Raw genomic sequence first — 16,750 nt, 5'->3', positions numbered from 1 at the left:
TCTTACTCCCTTGTTCTCATGAGTCCTGATTTTAAATATCCTATTGAAATAAAAACAGGAAAGAGACAACCAGGTACTTGTGGGGCTTTGGGAAATAGGAATGCTTATTCACTATTTGCAGCACTCATTAATTCATGTATCCATGAAACATCCATGCAACTAACATTTATTGAATGCTATTGTTGTACTAGCCGTGGTGCTGGATATTGGGGATATAGCGCACCATAGTATTTTCCTCTCTTCCAAAACTGCTCTATTCTATCCAGGTTTCACGTTCCAAAAAAACCATAACTCATCCTCCTGTCTTCCTTATTCCTCCCTCCCCTGGTCATTAAGCCTGTTAAATCTACCTCTTAAAGGTTTATTATATTCATTTCCTTTTATATACACACACACTACCACAGTGGTTCTCAACCTTCCTAATGTCACGACCCTTTAATACAGTTCCTCATGTTGTGGTGACCCCCAATTTCATTGTTACAAATTGAACATAATTAAAGCATAGTGATTAATCACAAAAACAATATGCAATTATATATGTGTTTTCTGATGGTCTTAGGCGACCCCTGTGAAAGGGTCGTTCGACCCCCAAAGGGGTCACGACCCACAGGTTGAGAACCGCTGCTCTACACATTCTAAATGGGATATACAACATCTCTTGCCAGGTTAGGGCAGTTACCTTCTTCCTGCCCCACACAGTGCCTCTAACCTTGCCTGCCCCAACCTTGTCATGCTTCAAACTACTTCTAAACTCAGAGTGCATAGTCTACCCTGCAAACTCCTGTAGGTGAGAAATTTGATCGTAGATAGGCAGAGTTATATAAATAAGTTTTGATGCAACAATACCATGCCAGTGAATTAGGCCAAGAAAATTATTTTTGAAAAAGAAAAGACCATTGACAAGATCTCAGCAATATGAATATAGCCCTATACTTAACAGTGGGAAATTTATAAATTATTTAGCAGTGGAAGAATGCACAAGCAAGTTAGTTTATTAGTACAATGGAATAGAAAACAGTGATTACATAATAAGCATTAAATCTCAGCATGAACATGGAAACATTTATACAATAAGTGAAAATTTAAGGTGAAAAATAATTCTACAATGGTAATATAAAAAGTGTATGTGCATATACATTTTAAACAAAACATAATTTTGACACCTATGCATTATTTGTACATATTTGTTCTCCCCCAACCAATATATAATGTAAAATTTAATAAAAGTACTTAATACAAAATTAATATAAAGGAGTCTAAAAGTTTCTCTCCCCCCACTCCCCCATGGGGTCACTTGTCCAATGCTCCTTCGAAAATATCACTTATAACACTTTTCAAAAACATTTTGGAATTCCCTGTTCTTGTTGGTGTCCTGAGTACATATTTGGTTTGCATGTTGGGTAATCCACATTGACTGGTAAGACAGGCCTTCTAACTTTCTCTTTATACACCCTACTCTGCTCAACTTGGTATAATGAGTACGTATTAATTTTGTAGTTAGTTTAAAAACCCAATGAGGTAGAGAAAAACAGATGAACTTCAGAATTCTACTTGTTTAGTTATTAATGTACAGTGCTAAACATTGAAGGGCTACAGTTTAAGAATTAAAGCATGGGGTATACGTCCAAATGCAAATGGATCATGTCTCCATTATTTTGATAAACCAACTTTTAGAAATCAACTTTTAAGTGAAACAGTTTGGGATCTCAGAGACATAAATTATTTTTCTTCAGAGCGCAAATCACAAATAACTCTTATTCAACCCTCCCTTTTACTTTCTTGACATAAAAAAACAAAACAAAACAAAAAAACACCTCCAGTCACTACTGAGTGCAAATAGGCAAGCTGAGTACAAAGCAATGTGTGCAGTTATATACTTTAAAAAACATACAGAAGGAAGCTTCCAAAAAAGAAGGGGACTGGTACAGATGTACGGATACCATAACTTCGGGTCATGCAGCTACAGGGCAGAGCCCCTTAATCACCAGATAGGAGTAATCATTCATTGGACAAATGTCAAGATTTTCAAATATACCTCCGAAGTGTTATACCTTTTTTTCAATCCTCCTTCTGTTTAGTAGTTACAATATAAAGACACTATTTCAGATTGTGGGTGGGTTGAAAATGAGTGGGAAATGAAGAAATGTAAATATAGACAACATATTTGAGATCTCTACAAGATCTAAAATTCATAGACTCTGACTCTAACCAGTGTAAACTAGCCAAGACATTTACAGTAGGTATCTTTGGTGTATTAAGATGATAAGAGTGAAAAACAAAGTACACATTTAATCCCGAGGAAAATATATCTACCTGCTGATTTCTTATTGGTTTGCTGTAGCCCAAAAAAGGAGGGGAGAAAAAATTAATGATAATCAGATGAATTAAAGAAGATGGAAAATAATGAGTTAGTGACAAAGAGACCAAGAGTATAGGAAAGACTTCCATATAACTTTTTGTGCTCTCTCTCTCTCTCTGCGTGTGTGTGTCCGTCCCTCAGACGTAAATGTTGAGTTAGCCATACTCCTAATTCACCATTCTCATTCATCTGTGCTCAGTTATTCTCTTGATTGATTCTTTTCATTCAAACTTTCATTTCTTCCCTTCTTCCCATAATAAATAATCAGTCCAATGGATTTGATGTGTTTCATTATTTGTATGCATTTTTATAAATTGTAAATTTTTCTTTTGAGCTATGTATTTTTAAATTATATAAATAGCATTGTGCAATAAATCAGTGTTACTCAGAATGCTTGTCCTCAAATTCTTTGTTACTGGTCTACATTAAAATAAAAAAATAATAGAAAATAACCATGTAGGAAGATTTTTCCTAAATTATCTTTGCTCTAATTTATATTTAAATTACATAAAATGTAATTTTATGTCTTTGGAACCTAGTAATAAAAATTTGGGCTTATATTTTTATATAATTTTTAAATTTATTTTTCTAGTAATTAACTTAATTTTATAATCTAATAGTACTTTGATTGGTTAGAAATTTAACAAAACTAGTCCTTTACCACAAATACTTTGAGAAGCACTGTTAAGGTCTTCGTTGTACTTATTCTTGCACTCAGCACTATCCACAATCTGAGTACTTTATAATTTTTCTTGATTTCTTTTTAAACCAAGGATTTTAAAGTGAATATCATTTGGTTCCAAAGCTTGTAGTTCGTAAAACTCTATTTTAAATTAATATCTAAATTTATTGCATTATGGTCAGAGAGCATAAACTCGATTATATTAATTCTTGAGAGAGACATTTCACAAATTATTTAGGGACAGAGAAATTATCAGAATTAATTGATTCCATAAAAGTGTATATAATCATATTCAGTTTCCAATAATTATCTACATAACAGAAGACTATTAATATTTTTCCTCTTATAAGGAAAATGAACAAACTAAAGATGGACAGGTACTTATTAGCCTCCTTGTAAACATGATCTTTGGCCCAAATGTCCGGTAGTCATGGTCAATTATGAACATTAAAAATAGGTTTGATTGCCTGGCCAGGTTGGCCCAGTGGTTGAGTGTCAACCTATGAACCAGGAGGTCCCTGGTTTAATTCCTGGTCAGGACACATGCCCAGGTTGGGGCTCAGTCTCCAGTATGGGGAGTAGAGGAGGCAGTCAATCAATGATTCTCTCTCATCAATGTTTGTATCCCTCTATACTTTCTCCCCATCTCTCAAAATCAGTGAAAACATATTTTAAAAATAGGTTTGATCATTGGCCTATAGAACACTTCTTCGTATCAGGTTTAAAAGCCTTTCGGGAAGGCTGGCTGGCACAATTTCAAGCTCTTGCTCATCTCAGTTCATTGGGAAATATTTGAGTGACAGAAGAATTCAGGATCATGGCATATAATCAAGTCTTCAATTGGATCAAAGATGTGTTTCCCAAATGAAAATCCATTATCCTTGTCCATCACTCTCATCTCCCAGTTCCTCATCTAGGTTTTCATCTACTGGTAACTTAAAAAACACAGTGACCCAAGGTAAATGGGAACCCTCACTAGATAACTTTGAATGTTGACTCTCCCTAAATAAACAGAGTAGGCAGATTGCACTCTGTGTTGAAAGTGGCCTCTTTTAAATCCTCAGGGGCAAATAGTTAAAGTGTGATTTTTAAAAAAAAATTAAAGAAGGAACTCTTACCATTTGCAACAGCATGGATGGAACTGGAGAGCATTATGCTAAGTGAAACAAGCCAGTCAATGAAGGAAAAATACCACATGATCTCACTCATTCATGGATAATAAAGACCATTACAAACTTTTGAACAATAATAGATACAGAGGCAGAGCTGCCTCAAACTGATTGTCAAACTGCAGTGGGAAGGCCAGAGAGGGTTGGGGGGCAGAAGGGAGGGGAGTAAGAGATCAACCGAAGGACTTGTATGCATGCATATAAGCATAACTAATGGACATAAGACACTGGGGGGTAAGGGAGGGCAGGGGATTGTCAAGGGCGGGGGAAAAAAGGACACATATGTAATACCCTTTGTAATACTTTTAGCAAAAAAAAAATAATAATAAATTAAAAAAAAAAGATATAATTACTAGATAGCAAAGTCAACTGCACCGGTGTTCTCCCGGATAACAGAATAATCTTTTGTCAGGCCTCTTAAGCCACACCCAGTGTAACATTGAAAGGACATGATTCCTCATCTTTGCCTTATCTCCAAGTTTTGGATAATATCTATTCATTGCAGCTCTTTGAAATACTGGTGACAATGTCTAAAACTTATCTCTGAGCAAGAAATGCTGCTAACTTGGTTTTTAATGAAAGAAAACACACAGCAAGTTGCAAGAGTGCTCTGGCTTTTGCTCAAACACCACCTCCTTATGGAGGGAGACAACTCTAATAATTACTATTTTCTAAGTTCCACACTTTATTCAGATTTCACCAGTCTTTATACTAATGTATTTTCTCTATTCCAGGATCTCATCCAGGATATGTTACATTTAGTTGTCACATCTACTTAGTTTTGGTAACAGTTTCTTAGTCTTCCTTGTTCTGCATGACCTGCTTAGAGGAGTATATTCTGGTACACCGGTAGAGTATTTTGTAAAATGACCCTCATTTTGGGTTTTTCTGCTATTATTCTCCATAACTTTTTCTTGCATTTCATCTAAGCAGAATTTTACCCAAATGCCTTCTGTAAGTTGCCCTGGTTTTACTATAGAACAGTACATTAAAAATAGGTTCCAGTAAGAATCACAGAGAATGATATGGATATTAGTAATTAAGTTACCCCATACTTTTCATATAATTCCTTGCTGTGGGAAGGCTAAGTACCTTACAGATGCTATTTCCCAGATCTCAATACATCACGATTAATTTAGTAGCAACTGATAGGCTTTGTTCTCTAATCTTTAATAGAAGAACCACATGAAACCAGCAGAGAAGTGTACCAAATTTAATGCATTTAGGATATATGGTGTTAGAATGAATCCACATTGTAGATATTAATACATCAATTGGTTATTCAACTATATAATGATTTTATTTTTCAAAAATAGCATTTATATTTTAATAAATGTTCAATGCAAAAAAGTTGATAAATCTAGTTAAATTTAGTATAAATTTAAAAGTTTCTTAAATTACTTAAAGCACAGTATAAGTAAAATTAATTTATCTTGAAACTGAATTATTTAAATGATAATACAGTTAAAATAAAAATAAATAAAGGAGTGGGTGGGACCTGTCACCCCCCCCTCTCTCTCTCTCTCCCTCTCATACATACATCACACATTCACACATACACTCATGATTACTTAGTGGAAGCCTGATAAACATGAAAATTATGCACAGAGACAGCAAAAGAGAATGATTATTGCATTCACACATACACTCATGATTACTTAGTGGAAGCCTAATAAACATGAAAATTATGCACAGCAAAAGAGAATGATTATTATATTATTAGAAAATCTAGAACTTAATTTCAAAAATACTCAAAACTTATTCAATTAAATGACCATTAGTCTGGGCACAGCTCAATTATAAGGAATAAAGTAGATTTCTTTCCTGAATAAAGACTTAAAGAGAAATGCATGTGACAGAATCAAAGAAGATCAAGAAAAATTCATGCATTAGTACAGTTCAGAATCATTTCTGTGTATTTTAGGAAACTCTCATCTTCTCTCCACACTATAACTTCCAGGACAACCATCCGGAATCAGGGTAGTGATGAGGTCTGAAAATAAAGGTTGCTCTTGCACAGATCATCACACGAGCTGATTCATCTTTCACAGGAAGCAGCTTGGTTAATAACAGACTTTTACAACACCCTTGAAATGCAGGACACCAGTGGAGAAAATAAGACAAAGCTCAGTAGCCTTGCCAATGTGTTCCAGTTAGTCCTTCAGAGGCCAGTGACTGCTGTACAAACCCGAGGCAAAGGCCCTGAGAGAGTATTTTGCGTGCCAGAATAACCTAAATTTTTATAATTCATGCATGTCAAACTTTAATTAATTTTAGTACTTTCCAATTGTGCATTTAATACATCTTAACCAAGTATTTCCTATCAAAGTACCATTATCTTCTTGTTATTAGGGCAATAATAAATGAACATATTCATGTCAATTGTTATGATAGAAGACACAAGAAGTACTTTTCAAGAGACTCTTGCACTTTGGGGGCCAGAATTAATTCTGATATTTTAAGGAACATTTTACACAAAATGTAACAGAAAACAATGCAGAACTGATATGTCACGCCCTGCTCTGTGTTCTAACAGTACTTTGAATAGACCTCACAGAAGTTTTCTCCTTGTTTTGGATTAGTTTAAAACTTATGAGATTGTAGATATTCATCATTTTGATCTACTAAAATGGTAAATTTCCTGTGGTTTAACTTCTTAGTTGCGTATGCACTTGATGTGTTCACCAATTGTAAGCAACTTGAAGGTACAAGACCGTACATTATTTCTTTCTATCTCAAGAACATAGCATGCAAGACTGACAATTAGTGAACACAATAAATAGTTGTCACATTTAAATGAATGGATAAGGAAGTAAACTCTCAGAATTCAATACATGTAAAATCCATCGGTAAAGAAAAGGATGTTCCTTTACTGCCCTGGCATGTATGTCCCAAGAAAGGATAAATACCCCATTCAAAAGAAAGCTGAGGGGTTTTGTTTGTTTTTTATTTGTCTGTATTTTTAAGTTATGTTTACACAATGGCAGATATTTAGATGACTCACACATATTTTGCTCTTCATGTGTAAGTTTTCATAGGTAGATATAGGTTAAAACTGAAACCTATTGACAGCTATAGAATTTCTAGTCTTTTTACACACATTATACACCATACAAATGAAAACAATTCTAGTCCTTCCAGCTGTGATGGCCTAATAGATGCAGGAATCCCTGCATCTAAATATTTACAATGTGTGGGACGTTATATTAATTTCAAAAGGATGAATAAATCAAACATCCTTTTCATTAGAACAAAGGAAATAAGATATAGGCCCCTCTGAGAAAAATGCAGAGATTGTGATTTCAGAAACTGGAAATTGCTCAAATTATTTTGCCATTTGTAAAAAAATATCCTTATTGTCACATGCTTTTAAAAATGGTACTCCTGGTATTATTTGTTGCCTGTTCATCTGCATGGCTTTCTGTCTAAACAAAACCTGCCTTTCCATAGCTGGTAACATGGCTTGTTCAGGGGGTGGAGAGACCAATCTAGGGCTCAGGGCAGTGCCGGCCAAGAGAAGGCCCAACCCAAGTGCCCGGTAGGGGAATTCCGGCCCTGTAGCACTGACATGGGAACTTTCTATTTTGGGGCATTGGGACACATTCCAGGAACAATAAAAGCTACCATTCCTGCGGCTCCTAATGTGTATATCCCACATGTAATGCCTTGCAACAACCCTGCAAAATAAATATTGTCATATTTATTAGTACGTGCTTGCCTAGCATTGGACTAGAGAGTGTGCTGTGGTTTCATTAAGCTTAGTGTGGGGGAGACATGAAATAAACAAATAACTTCCCAAATCGCTATTGTCCAGCAGTGACAAAGTACCCGGCTAATGGAATAGCAGCTGAGGGTGGTTGCTCTTCGGATAGAGTGGTCAAGGATGGCCTATCTGAGGAGATGCCATCTGAACAGAACCCTGGAGAAAGTGAGATATGCTGATACTGGAGAGAACCATGGAACAGCAAGGATGATGCCCTCAGGTGGTACCTTGGAAATGCCCTGACAATGGCACCAGAGTGAAGGGATTTAATCAGAATGTTTTCTGTTAACTTACTTGCAATCAGATTATGTCCAACAAAATCACCTGAAGTCTCCCAGGTTAGACTCTGGGGACTTCTTCCATACACATGTTCACCTCCCAAGAAGGGCACTTCCTGCGGGCAGAGGAAAACATGAGAAAGTGAAGCCTGAAATTCCTGCCCATGCCTGACAGGTTGCCGGTTCAGCCACTGTAGACAAGTGTGACTCAGCTTCCCATGGCGTCATTGCCCTGCTGCACCTGGATGGGGCTCTCGGTCTCACACTGAGCTCTGCAGCGGCCTCTGGAAATCCAAGAAAACCACCGAAGGGCTGACCTGGATCAGACAAAGAGCCTTCCACATATCAAGCAGTGAAGGAGAGCTCTGCCTTGAACCTGGGTTTTCATCCATTTGTACAAGATTCACATGCCTACGGAGCCTGAGGCAGTGGGTCAGCTTCACAGCTGTGGAACCCACCTATGCTTTTTTGCTCAAATGAGGACCCACACTTTTTTGGGGGGATATGAAGACCAATAAAATAAATCAATTCTCAGTCCGGTCAATTCTCACACCTGTTTCAGTCCAGTCCCCACAGGCCAGGCCGAGGGACCCCACTGGTGCACGAATTCATGCACCAGGCCTCTAGTAAAGAAACGAATGTGTCCAGAAGCTCAGAACTGGGAAATGCTGTAGCTGGGACAATGAACCTAGAATGATTGGAGTCAGAGGCTGCTGTCGTAACCATTTTGGATGGAGAAAAATTATCTGTTCAAGGTAAGTTTTTAGGAGGCCTTTAGTCATTTTTTAAAAGTCAGATCATCCAACCATAATTCCTACATAAAGTGAAATATCGTTTGTCAAATCTCTGTTTCACTGTGGGCTACAGCTAGCATGCCTCCATATTCCTTCAAGTACTCAAGTTCGGTGTGTTCTCCTATGTTCCCCTCTGGATTTCCAAAGCCACCTTGTTCCTGGAATGTGGGATCTGCCCCTCTCTGCTGCTGCTTTTGCAACAGCTTATGGGAAGCAAACAAGCATGGGGGAATTGAGCAAGAACTGCTGGGACACCAACCTTGGAGAAGAAGCAAGGAATGTAGAATGCATGTTGACCATCCAAACAGGACGAAGATAATGATTAATCGAATCTCCTGCAGGTTTAAATGAGATGGGAACTGGGAGGGAAGGCAGTCCTCTTTTCTTGCAGCTGGGGTGCTGCTCCTCAAGAGCCAACCCCCATCCCTCTCGGAAATGATGTGTTCCATGTGGATTTTCGGCCTGGTCCTGAGCGTGGCGGGCACAGTTTGGGTATGGTGCCTTTGTTTTCTCTTCTTGCCTTCTCTCTGGCGGTTATTTCACAGAGCTCGCAGGTCTGAGTCAGTGTTATGCATGTCCTCCCACACTGTTGGCTCCCCCAGCTCTAGGCCATGAAGGCAAGTTCCCAGATGGGCCAAACATCTCAAGAGTACAGGGTAATATGGCCCTAAGAGGAAGGCTTAGGGGGATCAACGTGTATAAATTCACAGGGGAAGCTTTAACATTTGTAACTTAGGCTTACAACATATTTTTTAAAGGAAAGATATCTTTGCCAGCTTAATTCCTACAAAGCCTTGAGATAGTTAATGCTAGTTAACATAAAAAAACATTCACATAAGTTTTTAAAACCTAACTATTATTATTATTATTATTATTATTTTGCTATTTGTCCAGAATAAGCAGAACAGTGGTTTAATATGGTTTTTCTGAAAGGTAGTTTTTGTGTTTCTTTTCAGACAAATACAAAACAAGTAAGCTATTTTTGCAAATATATTACAAAGCAAAGCCAGGAGAGATTAATTAATAAGACAATTTGGTTTTGGGAAGCAATTATATTCTTTTAAGGTAATTACTAAATACTGTAATAACTTCTAAAGTTTGACTACAGAAACCTATAGAAAAGAAGAGAAACTTTATTCAACAAGGCTTTTGAAACACTTTAATCTTATAAAAACATGATAAACCTAGGCTGTGGATTATTCCAATTTATTTATTTTCCTTCATCACTCATAAACCTGAATACCAGAGCAGAAAAAAACTAAAAAGGGTTTCTAACTTAATTTTCTCCCTTATAGTAAAATAATAAGTAAACATTTTTATGGGAAATAAAACTAACATCATTTGCTGTGATGATGTTTTGGATAATGTATAACTTTCAGTTATTTCTCCCTGTTATTGGCATAAATATTTAACTTTTACCTGCTTGCATTGTTGTGCCATTTTATTCTGAAGTATATTTGAATTTATAATTTTATTTCTTAGACAAAAAGATTGTACTTGTTACTTTAAATAAGTTGTTCTTGATTACCTGAATTAGTATTACTATTATTGGGGTATTTTTTAATGAGATGACAAATGTTAACTAATTATAAAAATAAACTGAGGTTAAAATAGCAAAGTCCTTGTAAGTTGGTGGCAAAAATAGCTAAAATCTAAAACCTGCATTGATTTGTTGGGATAGAAAGTCTTATTGGAAGAATACTTTTTATATCTTATTTTATCTCATAGATCACAATAGAAAAATTTTTAAATCTGTGTTTCTATTATAAGGTGTTCAAAAATGTTGTCAGTCATGGACCATTATTTTTACTTTCACTCTACTTTTCCTCATTTCAAACACAAAGAAACTATTACATGAGTGAGCAGCCTAAAAAGCATGTCTGAGTTTAGTTGAACTGACCACATTTGTATCCTTGGAATATATTTGCTCAAATTATGGACCCATAAGGTCATAGTAGAAACTTAAAGGTGAGACAGGCATTAAGCCAAGACAGTGCAGGCTTTTTCCTACTGGAACAGAAATTATAGGAGGAAGAACCCGTTGAATTTTCCAATTATCTATCTCCAGATCTTAATGAAAATGAAAAGGTAAATTTTAACCAATTTTTTTGCTTCAAATAATTTCCCTTTCATAATAGAGCTTTGAAGAGGACTACCATTTAATAAATGCTTTAGTATCAAACACAGTTAAGAAATTTGTACAACCTATCTCCTTTAATTCTCACAACTTCATAAAATGGGTATTAGGATTCTCATTAGAAAGATGGGAAATCTGAAGCTCGTAGAGGCCCTGACGCTGGCACTCCTAACCTCTGGAAACCCCCCTCCTCTTCTTGGGGTTGACAGGCATGCCGGTGTCTTTCCTTATCTTCTCACTGTTCCTTTCTTTTGTGTCTGTAAATGAATCCTTAAAGACTACAGAGACCGATAAAGGTGAATTTATACTTGAAGGAGGAGGTGTGCGTGGCCCCAGACCTGACCCCAGACCTGCATCTTCCTGCAGAGAGAAAGAATGGCCCTTCTGTGCTGATGAAGACTGGGTGAGCAGTGGGCATGGGGAACGGGAGACTCCTTCCTTGTGCTGTTAGAAACATACATACGCTGACCCATTAGGTCACAGAAAACTTTTCCAATGGAAGTAATCTAACAGTTTCTTACATGTCAAATGAAAAAAGACAAATGAAAAGGAACCTAGTCCTGAGAGCACTATTTAAATTACCTCCCATACTCTGGTCATTAGTGGATTAGGAGAATGGATTTTAGTTGTCTATTCAGATAGATACTAGGAATCTGAATATTATGGCCTCGGGATTTCATGAGGCCTAATTTATGATTGAGGGGCCCCTCATTTCAGAATTTCTCTATGATCTCTGCCTAGTCCTCCTAAATTACTTTTAAATTAAAGGATGATCTGATGAGATTGAGGAGGGGAGCAATAGGAGCTGCATGGCAACCTTCAAAATTGTACTGAACCCAAGAGATAGGCCCTTAATGTAATGTTTTTCTTTTCACTTTCAGAACCAAAAATGCCCTTCCGGCTGCAGGGTACAAGGGTTGATTAATGAAGTCAATCAAGATTTTACAAACAGAATAAACAAGCTCACAAATGAACTCTTTGATTATCAGAAGAACAATAAGGACTCTAGTTCACTCATCAGGAATATAATAGAACAGTACAGAAGGCATTTTGCCGACTCTCACCGTAAGTATTACATATTTAGTGCTTTGATTTTATAACACACAGCAAAACAACAACATCAAAAATTCTAAACATGGTGTCTCCTTATAGCAACTGAGATTTCATTCCAAAATATTTCGTGTAGAAACACATACCCTTAAGATATTGCTGAATTTTTAAGGAGGAGCTTGCAATTGTGTTGTTGTTATAATGTCAAGAAGAGTTGCTTAATGTAAGTCAGAATTTTGGATTGAAGACTAGAATTTAAGTGTTTTCTTTTCAAAGGTACATACTGAAAATAAGTTGGGCCCAACCTGCTGAGTAGACATATTTGTTTCTATCTAACAGACGAGGAAGCAGAGAGGTCAAGGAACTTGCTTAAATATCCAAAGCTGTCATGTGATGGAGTTGGGAGTTCTACCCATAGACTCCACTAAGCAGATTACGCAGCATTGTTGTTTATTTTTAATTAAAATTATATAGCCATGTTAGCTTTCTTATAGAACAAGGGCTCAACCACATTAGGACCAGGAAGCAATGGGATTGTTCTGGGCCTGGGCAGCAAGCTTAGTGAGACCCCAGGTCCTAAAGCCTTGCTTGACTCTTTATATCTTAGGAGACACTGGACTAATTTAAAGTCAATGGTGCAACATAATTGGCAAGAGAGTGATCCTGTTGAACTAAAACAACATAAAAAAAGTTTAGGAGCCGAAACCGGTTTGGCTCAGTGGATAGAGCGTTGGCCTGCGGACTGAAAGGTCCCAGGTTTGATTCCGGCCAAGGGCATGTACCTGGGTTGCGGGCACATCCCCAGTGGGAGATGTGCAGGAGGCAGCTGATCGATGTTTCTCTCTCATCGATGTTTCTGGCTCTCTATCTCTCTCCCTTCCTCTCTGTAAAAAATCAATAAAATATATTAAAAAAAAAAGTTTAGGAAAAATTTCAAATCCACAGATAGGAAGAAAACCCTAGTAATAAAATCCAGAAACATAATTCCCAGTACATCATGTCCGGTTTTCAATAAAAAAAAAAATTACAAGGAAAAAAGCATACATTAAAGAGGCAGAGCAAGCATCAAAACCAGACATGATTGGGGTGTTGTAATTATCAGACTGGGAATTTAAATCAAATATGATGGATATGCTAAGGATTCTAATGAATAAAGTAGACAGCATGCCCATGCAAGAACATGGGCAGTGTAAGCAGAGAAATGGAAATCCTAAAAAAGAACTAAAAAGCAGTGCTAGAGATAAAAAAACAACAGACAGCCCTGACCGGTTTGGCTCAGTGGATAGAGCGTCGGCCTGCAGACTGAAGGGTCCTGGGTTCGATTCCAGTCAAGGGCATGTACGTTGGTTGCAGGCGCATCCCCAGTAGGGGGCATGCAGGAGGCAGCTGATCGATCTTTCTCTCTCATCGATGTTTCTAACTCTCTATCCCTCTCCCTTCCTCTCTGTAAAAAATCAATAAAACATACTTAAAAAAAAAAACAGACAGAGTGAAGAATGCCTGTGATAAGCTCATTAGAAGACTGGGCATGGTTGAGAGGATATATCAATAGAATCCTCAAAAACCTATACATTCAATTTATACATTAGTCCAAATCTATAGAATGTACAACACCAAGAGTGAACCCTAAGGTAAACTATGGCCTTTGGGTGATTTTGATGTATCAATGTAGGTTCATACTTGGTTAAAAAAAAAGACCATTATGATGAGTGATGTTGATAATGAGAGGCACTATGAATGTTTGGGGGCAGTGGGTAGACGGGAAATCTCTATACCTTCTTAATTTTCTTGGAAACCTAAAACTGCTCTAAAAAATGAACAATTGATAACAATACATACAAAAAGAAATAAAAATAGAAAGTTGTGTGGAAAAAAAAAGAAAATCCAGGAACATGTTCAAGCCCTGTGAGTAAGGATATGATAAAATAATTGGAATGTGATCAAACCAACTATTTTATCTCCTAATTATCTTTAAAATTCCAAAGAGATTTTCTTCTGCAATTATTTGGAATTCTAATTGCTGGTAGGGCACCTTAACTGACACCCATGGATGACTACAGGACATAACATTGTCCAAAAATCAAACGCCTAATAGATTTTCAACTCATAAATTAAATACCAAGAGAACAACCTATTATCAAAGTAACATGGGGAATATTTCTAAGTAAATTTCCTTCTTTTACTGGCTATTTCAAGCAAATCACTCAGTAGCTGCTTCAATATCCATATTTTCTATTTCAGACAATGATAATGCATATCACCGAGTGTCAGAAGATCTGAGAAGCAGACTTGAGACCCTGAATCGCAAAGTCACAGAACAAGTACAGCAGATCCAACTTCTGCAGAAAAATGTCAAGGCTCAGCTGGTAGATATGAAGCGACTGGAGGTAAGACAGTGTGTGGCTCTGTCACCAGATTTCCTTATTTTGAACAGTAGGAAAATGGGAGGCAATAGTCATTCGCTGAATGCCTACTGTACATAGAGCAATGTGTTCTATATCCATTATCTAACTATAAAGTAAGAATTATTCCCCCACTCTACAGGTGGAAAAAAATAAAGCTCAGTGATATTAAGTAAAATTTCCCCAGGCACACAGATAGTAAATTTCAAAATCAAATATTCAGTCCCTGCTTATCTTATTCAAATTCCTGATACTGCCAATCTTCCAAGTCCTCAGCCTCCCTGAAGATCACTTCGTCAGTGTTTCCTTTCACAGGAAATAGCAACTTGCTCTTGATCTGTTCTAAGATAAACCCAAATAGTTCCTATTGCTTCTCTTGGCTAGCCTAACAACACCCAGCATCTCTTCCACTGAGGTTACTACATAAATGGAGAATAAAATATGGGTTGGTAGGTCTCCAAGTCAAAGAAATGAAAACCATTTCCAAGAAATAAACTACTAAGAACTCAATAGACATCTTTTATTTATTTATCTCTACCTTTCTTTCCTTATCTTTCTCCTCCTTTCTCTAGGTGGACATTGATATTAAGATCCGATCTTGCCAAGGGTCATGCAGCAGGGCTGTAGCACGTACGATAGATCTACAGGACTATGAGGGCCAGCAGAAGCAAGTTGAAGATCTCATTGCCAAAGACCTACTTCCGCCTAAATACACACAACACTTACCATTGTTAAAGATGAGACCATCTTTAGATTTCGTTCCCAGAGTGGACAAGGATAAGCTTCAGGCAACCTTTCCAGAGTTAAAGCCTATGCTGGAAATGCAGCAGATGGCAATGGTGATAGAGAGGTCTGGGACAGCTGGGACTCACCGCGGAGACTCTGCTGTTCGTGGAGCAGGATCAGCACCTGAAACCCCCAGGAAGCCTGGACCTGGCAGTAGTGGGAATCCGAAACCTGGGAGCTCTGGACCTGGTGGTGCTGGTACTCGGAACCATGAAAGGCCAGATAGCACAGGGCATGGGAGCGTCAGGTTTGACAGCCCAGACTGGGGCACATTTTCAGAATCTTCAGAAAGTCTAAGTCCAGGGACAAAGAAAGAGTACCACCACACGGGTAAACTGGTCACTTCTGAAGGAGGGAAAGAGCTTCTGATCGGTAAAGAGAAGGTTATCTCTGGTGGCCTAACCTCCAGTCGCAGTTCATGCTCTAAAACCATTACTAAGATTGTCATAGGTGCTGGCGGCCGCAAACAAGTGACGAAAGAAGAGGTCACCTCTGAGGATGGCTCGAACTGTGGGGACGCCACTGATTTAGACTCGTTCCATACTTCGTCCAGGGGTAGCCTAGACGAATTCCGTCATAGGTTCCCTGAGGAGGCTGCTTTCTTGGACTTGTCACCTGGGTTGAAAGAGTTTCACTCTATGGGCTCAACATCTGCCCCTTTCGGGAACTTAGAGGAAACCAGTTCTCACCACGTCAGCGAAACTCATACCACCAAGAAAGGCCGAGCTAGAGCTCGCACTACCAGAGGTATCCGCACTTCTCTAGACTAAGTTATTCTTGCGATGTGCTCCCACAGCACCTTGCGCTTCTTTCCTAGCCCTCTTTCATGCTCTGTTAAAATTACAGCTTTTTGGTTTGTTTTTCATGCTCGACTGTAAATTCCACGGGGGCAGGGACTTGGTCTATCATGCTCATCTCTGTATCCCAAATGCCTAACAGTGCAGAAGGTCGCCATTCAATAAATTCATGTTTAATGAATCCCTCTGAAACTCGATTTTGAGTTTGTCTAACCAAATTATTTTACCATTCAAAATATGCGTTGCTGGAATTGTTACCCAATTTACTGACCGTATTGTTTGGAATAGCTCTCAGTTGAAGTTGAGATCAAGTTATAGTAGTGCTAAATGTTGCTTAGATATCTTTGCTGGTTACTTGCTCTTAATCAGTACATGCAAGTAAAATTCCAAATTCATTGAGGAAATCCCCTTTGCAATTTGTAGGTATAAGTGCCTCTTGTTTGCTTATGATTCATTCCAGTGTAAATGCATGTTTTCTCTATGGAGAGAAGGAAGGAAGGAAGGAAGGAAGGAAGGAAGGAAGGAAGGAAGGA

The 16,750-nt window shown here is 37.8% G+C and overlaps 1 protein-coding gene across 1 annotated transcript in view; it reads left to right on the top strand.

The window, feature by feature from the left end:
* Nucleotides 1-9,381: 9,381 nt before the first annotated feature.
* The window catches only part of FGA (fibrinogen alpha chain), an 8,579-nt gene continuing 1,210 nt past the window's right edge, over nucleotides 9,382-16,750 (top strand). Inside the window, exons 1-5 of the mRNA XM_014535018.1 lie at nucleotides 9,382-9,537; nucleotides 11,460-11,585; nucleotides 12,064-12,247; nucleotides 14,474-14,619; nucleotides 15,207-16,184. Of these exons, the coding sequence (XP_014390504.1) occupies nucleotides 9,481-9,537; nucleotides 11,460-11,585; nucleotides 12,064-12,247; nucleotides 14,474-14,619; nucleotides 15,207-16,184 (1,491 nt within the window). The 5' untranslated portion in view covers nucleotides 9,382-9,480. The remainder of the gene's footprint in view (nucleotides 9,538-11,459; nucleotides 11,586-12,063; nucleotides 12,248-14,473; nucleotides 14,620-15,206; nucleotides 16,185-16,750) is intronic.

The sequence above is a fragment of the Myotis brandtii genome, unplaced genomic scaffold (assembly GCF_000412655.1).
Source record: "Myotis brandtii unplaced genomic scaffold, ASM41265v1 scaffold136, whole genome shotgun sequence".
Taxonomy (NCBI): Eukaryota; Metazoa; Chordata; class Mammalia; order Chiroptera; family Vespertilionidae; genus Myotis; species Myotis brandtii.
Note: the sequence above shows the minus strand (reverse complement) of the source record. Positions and strands in the feature narration are given on the sequence as shown.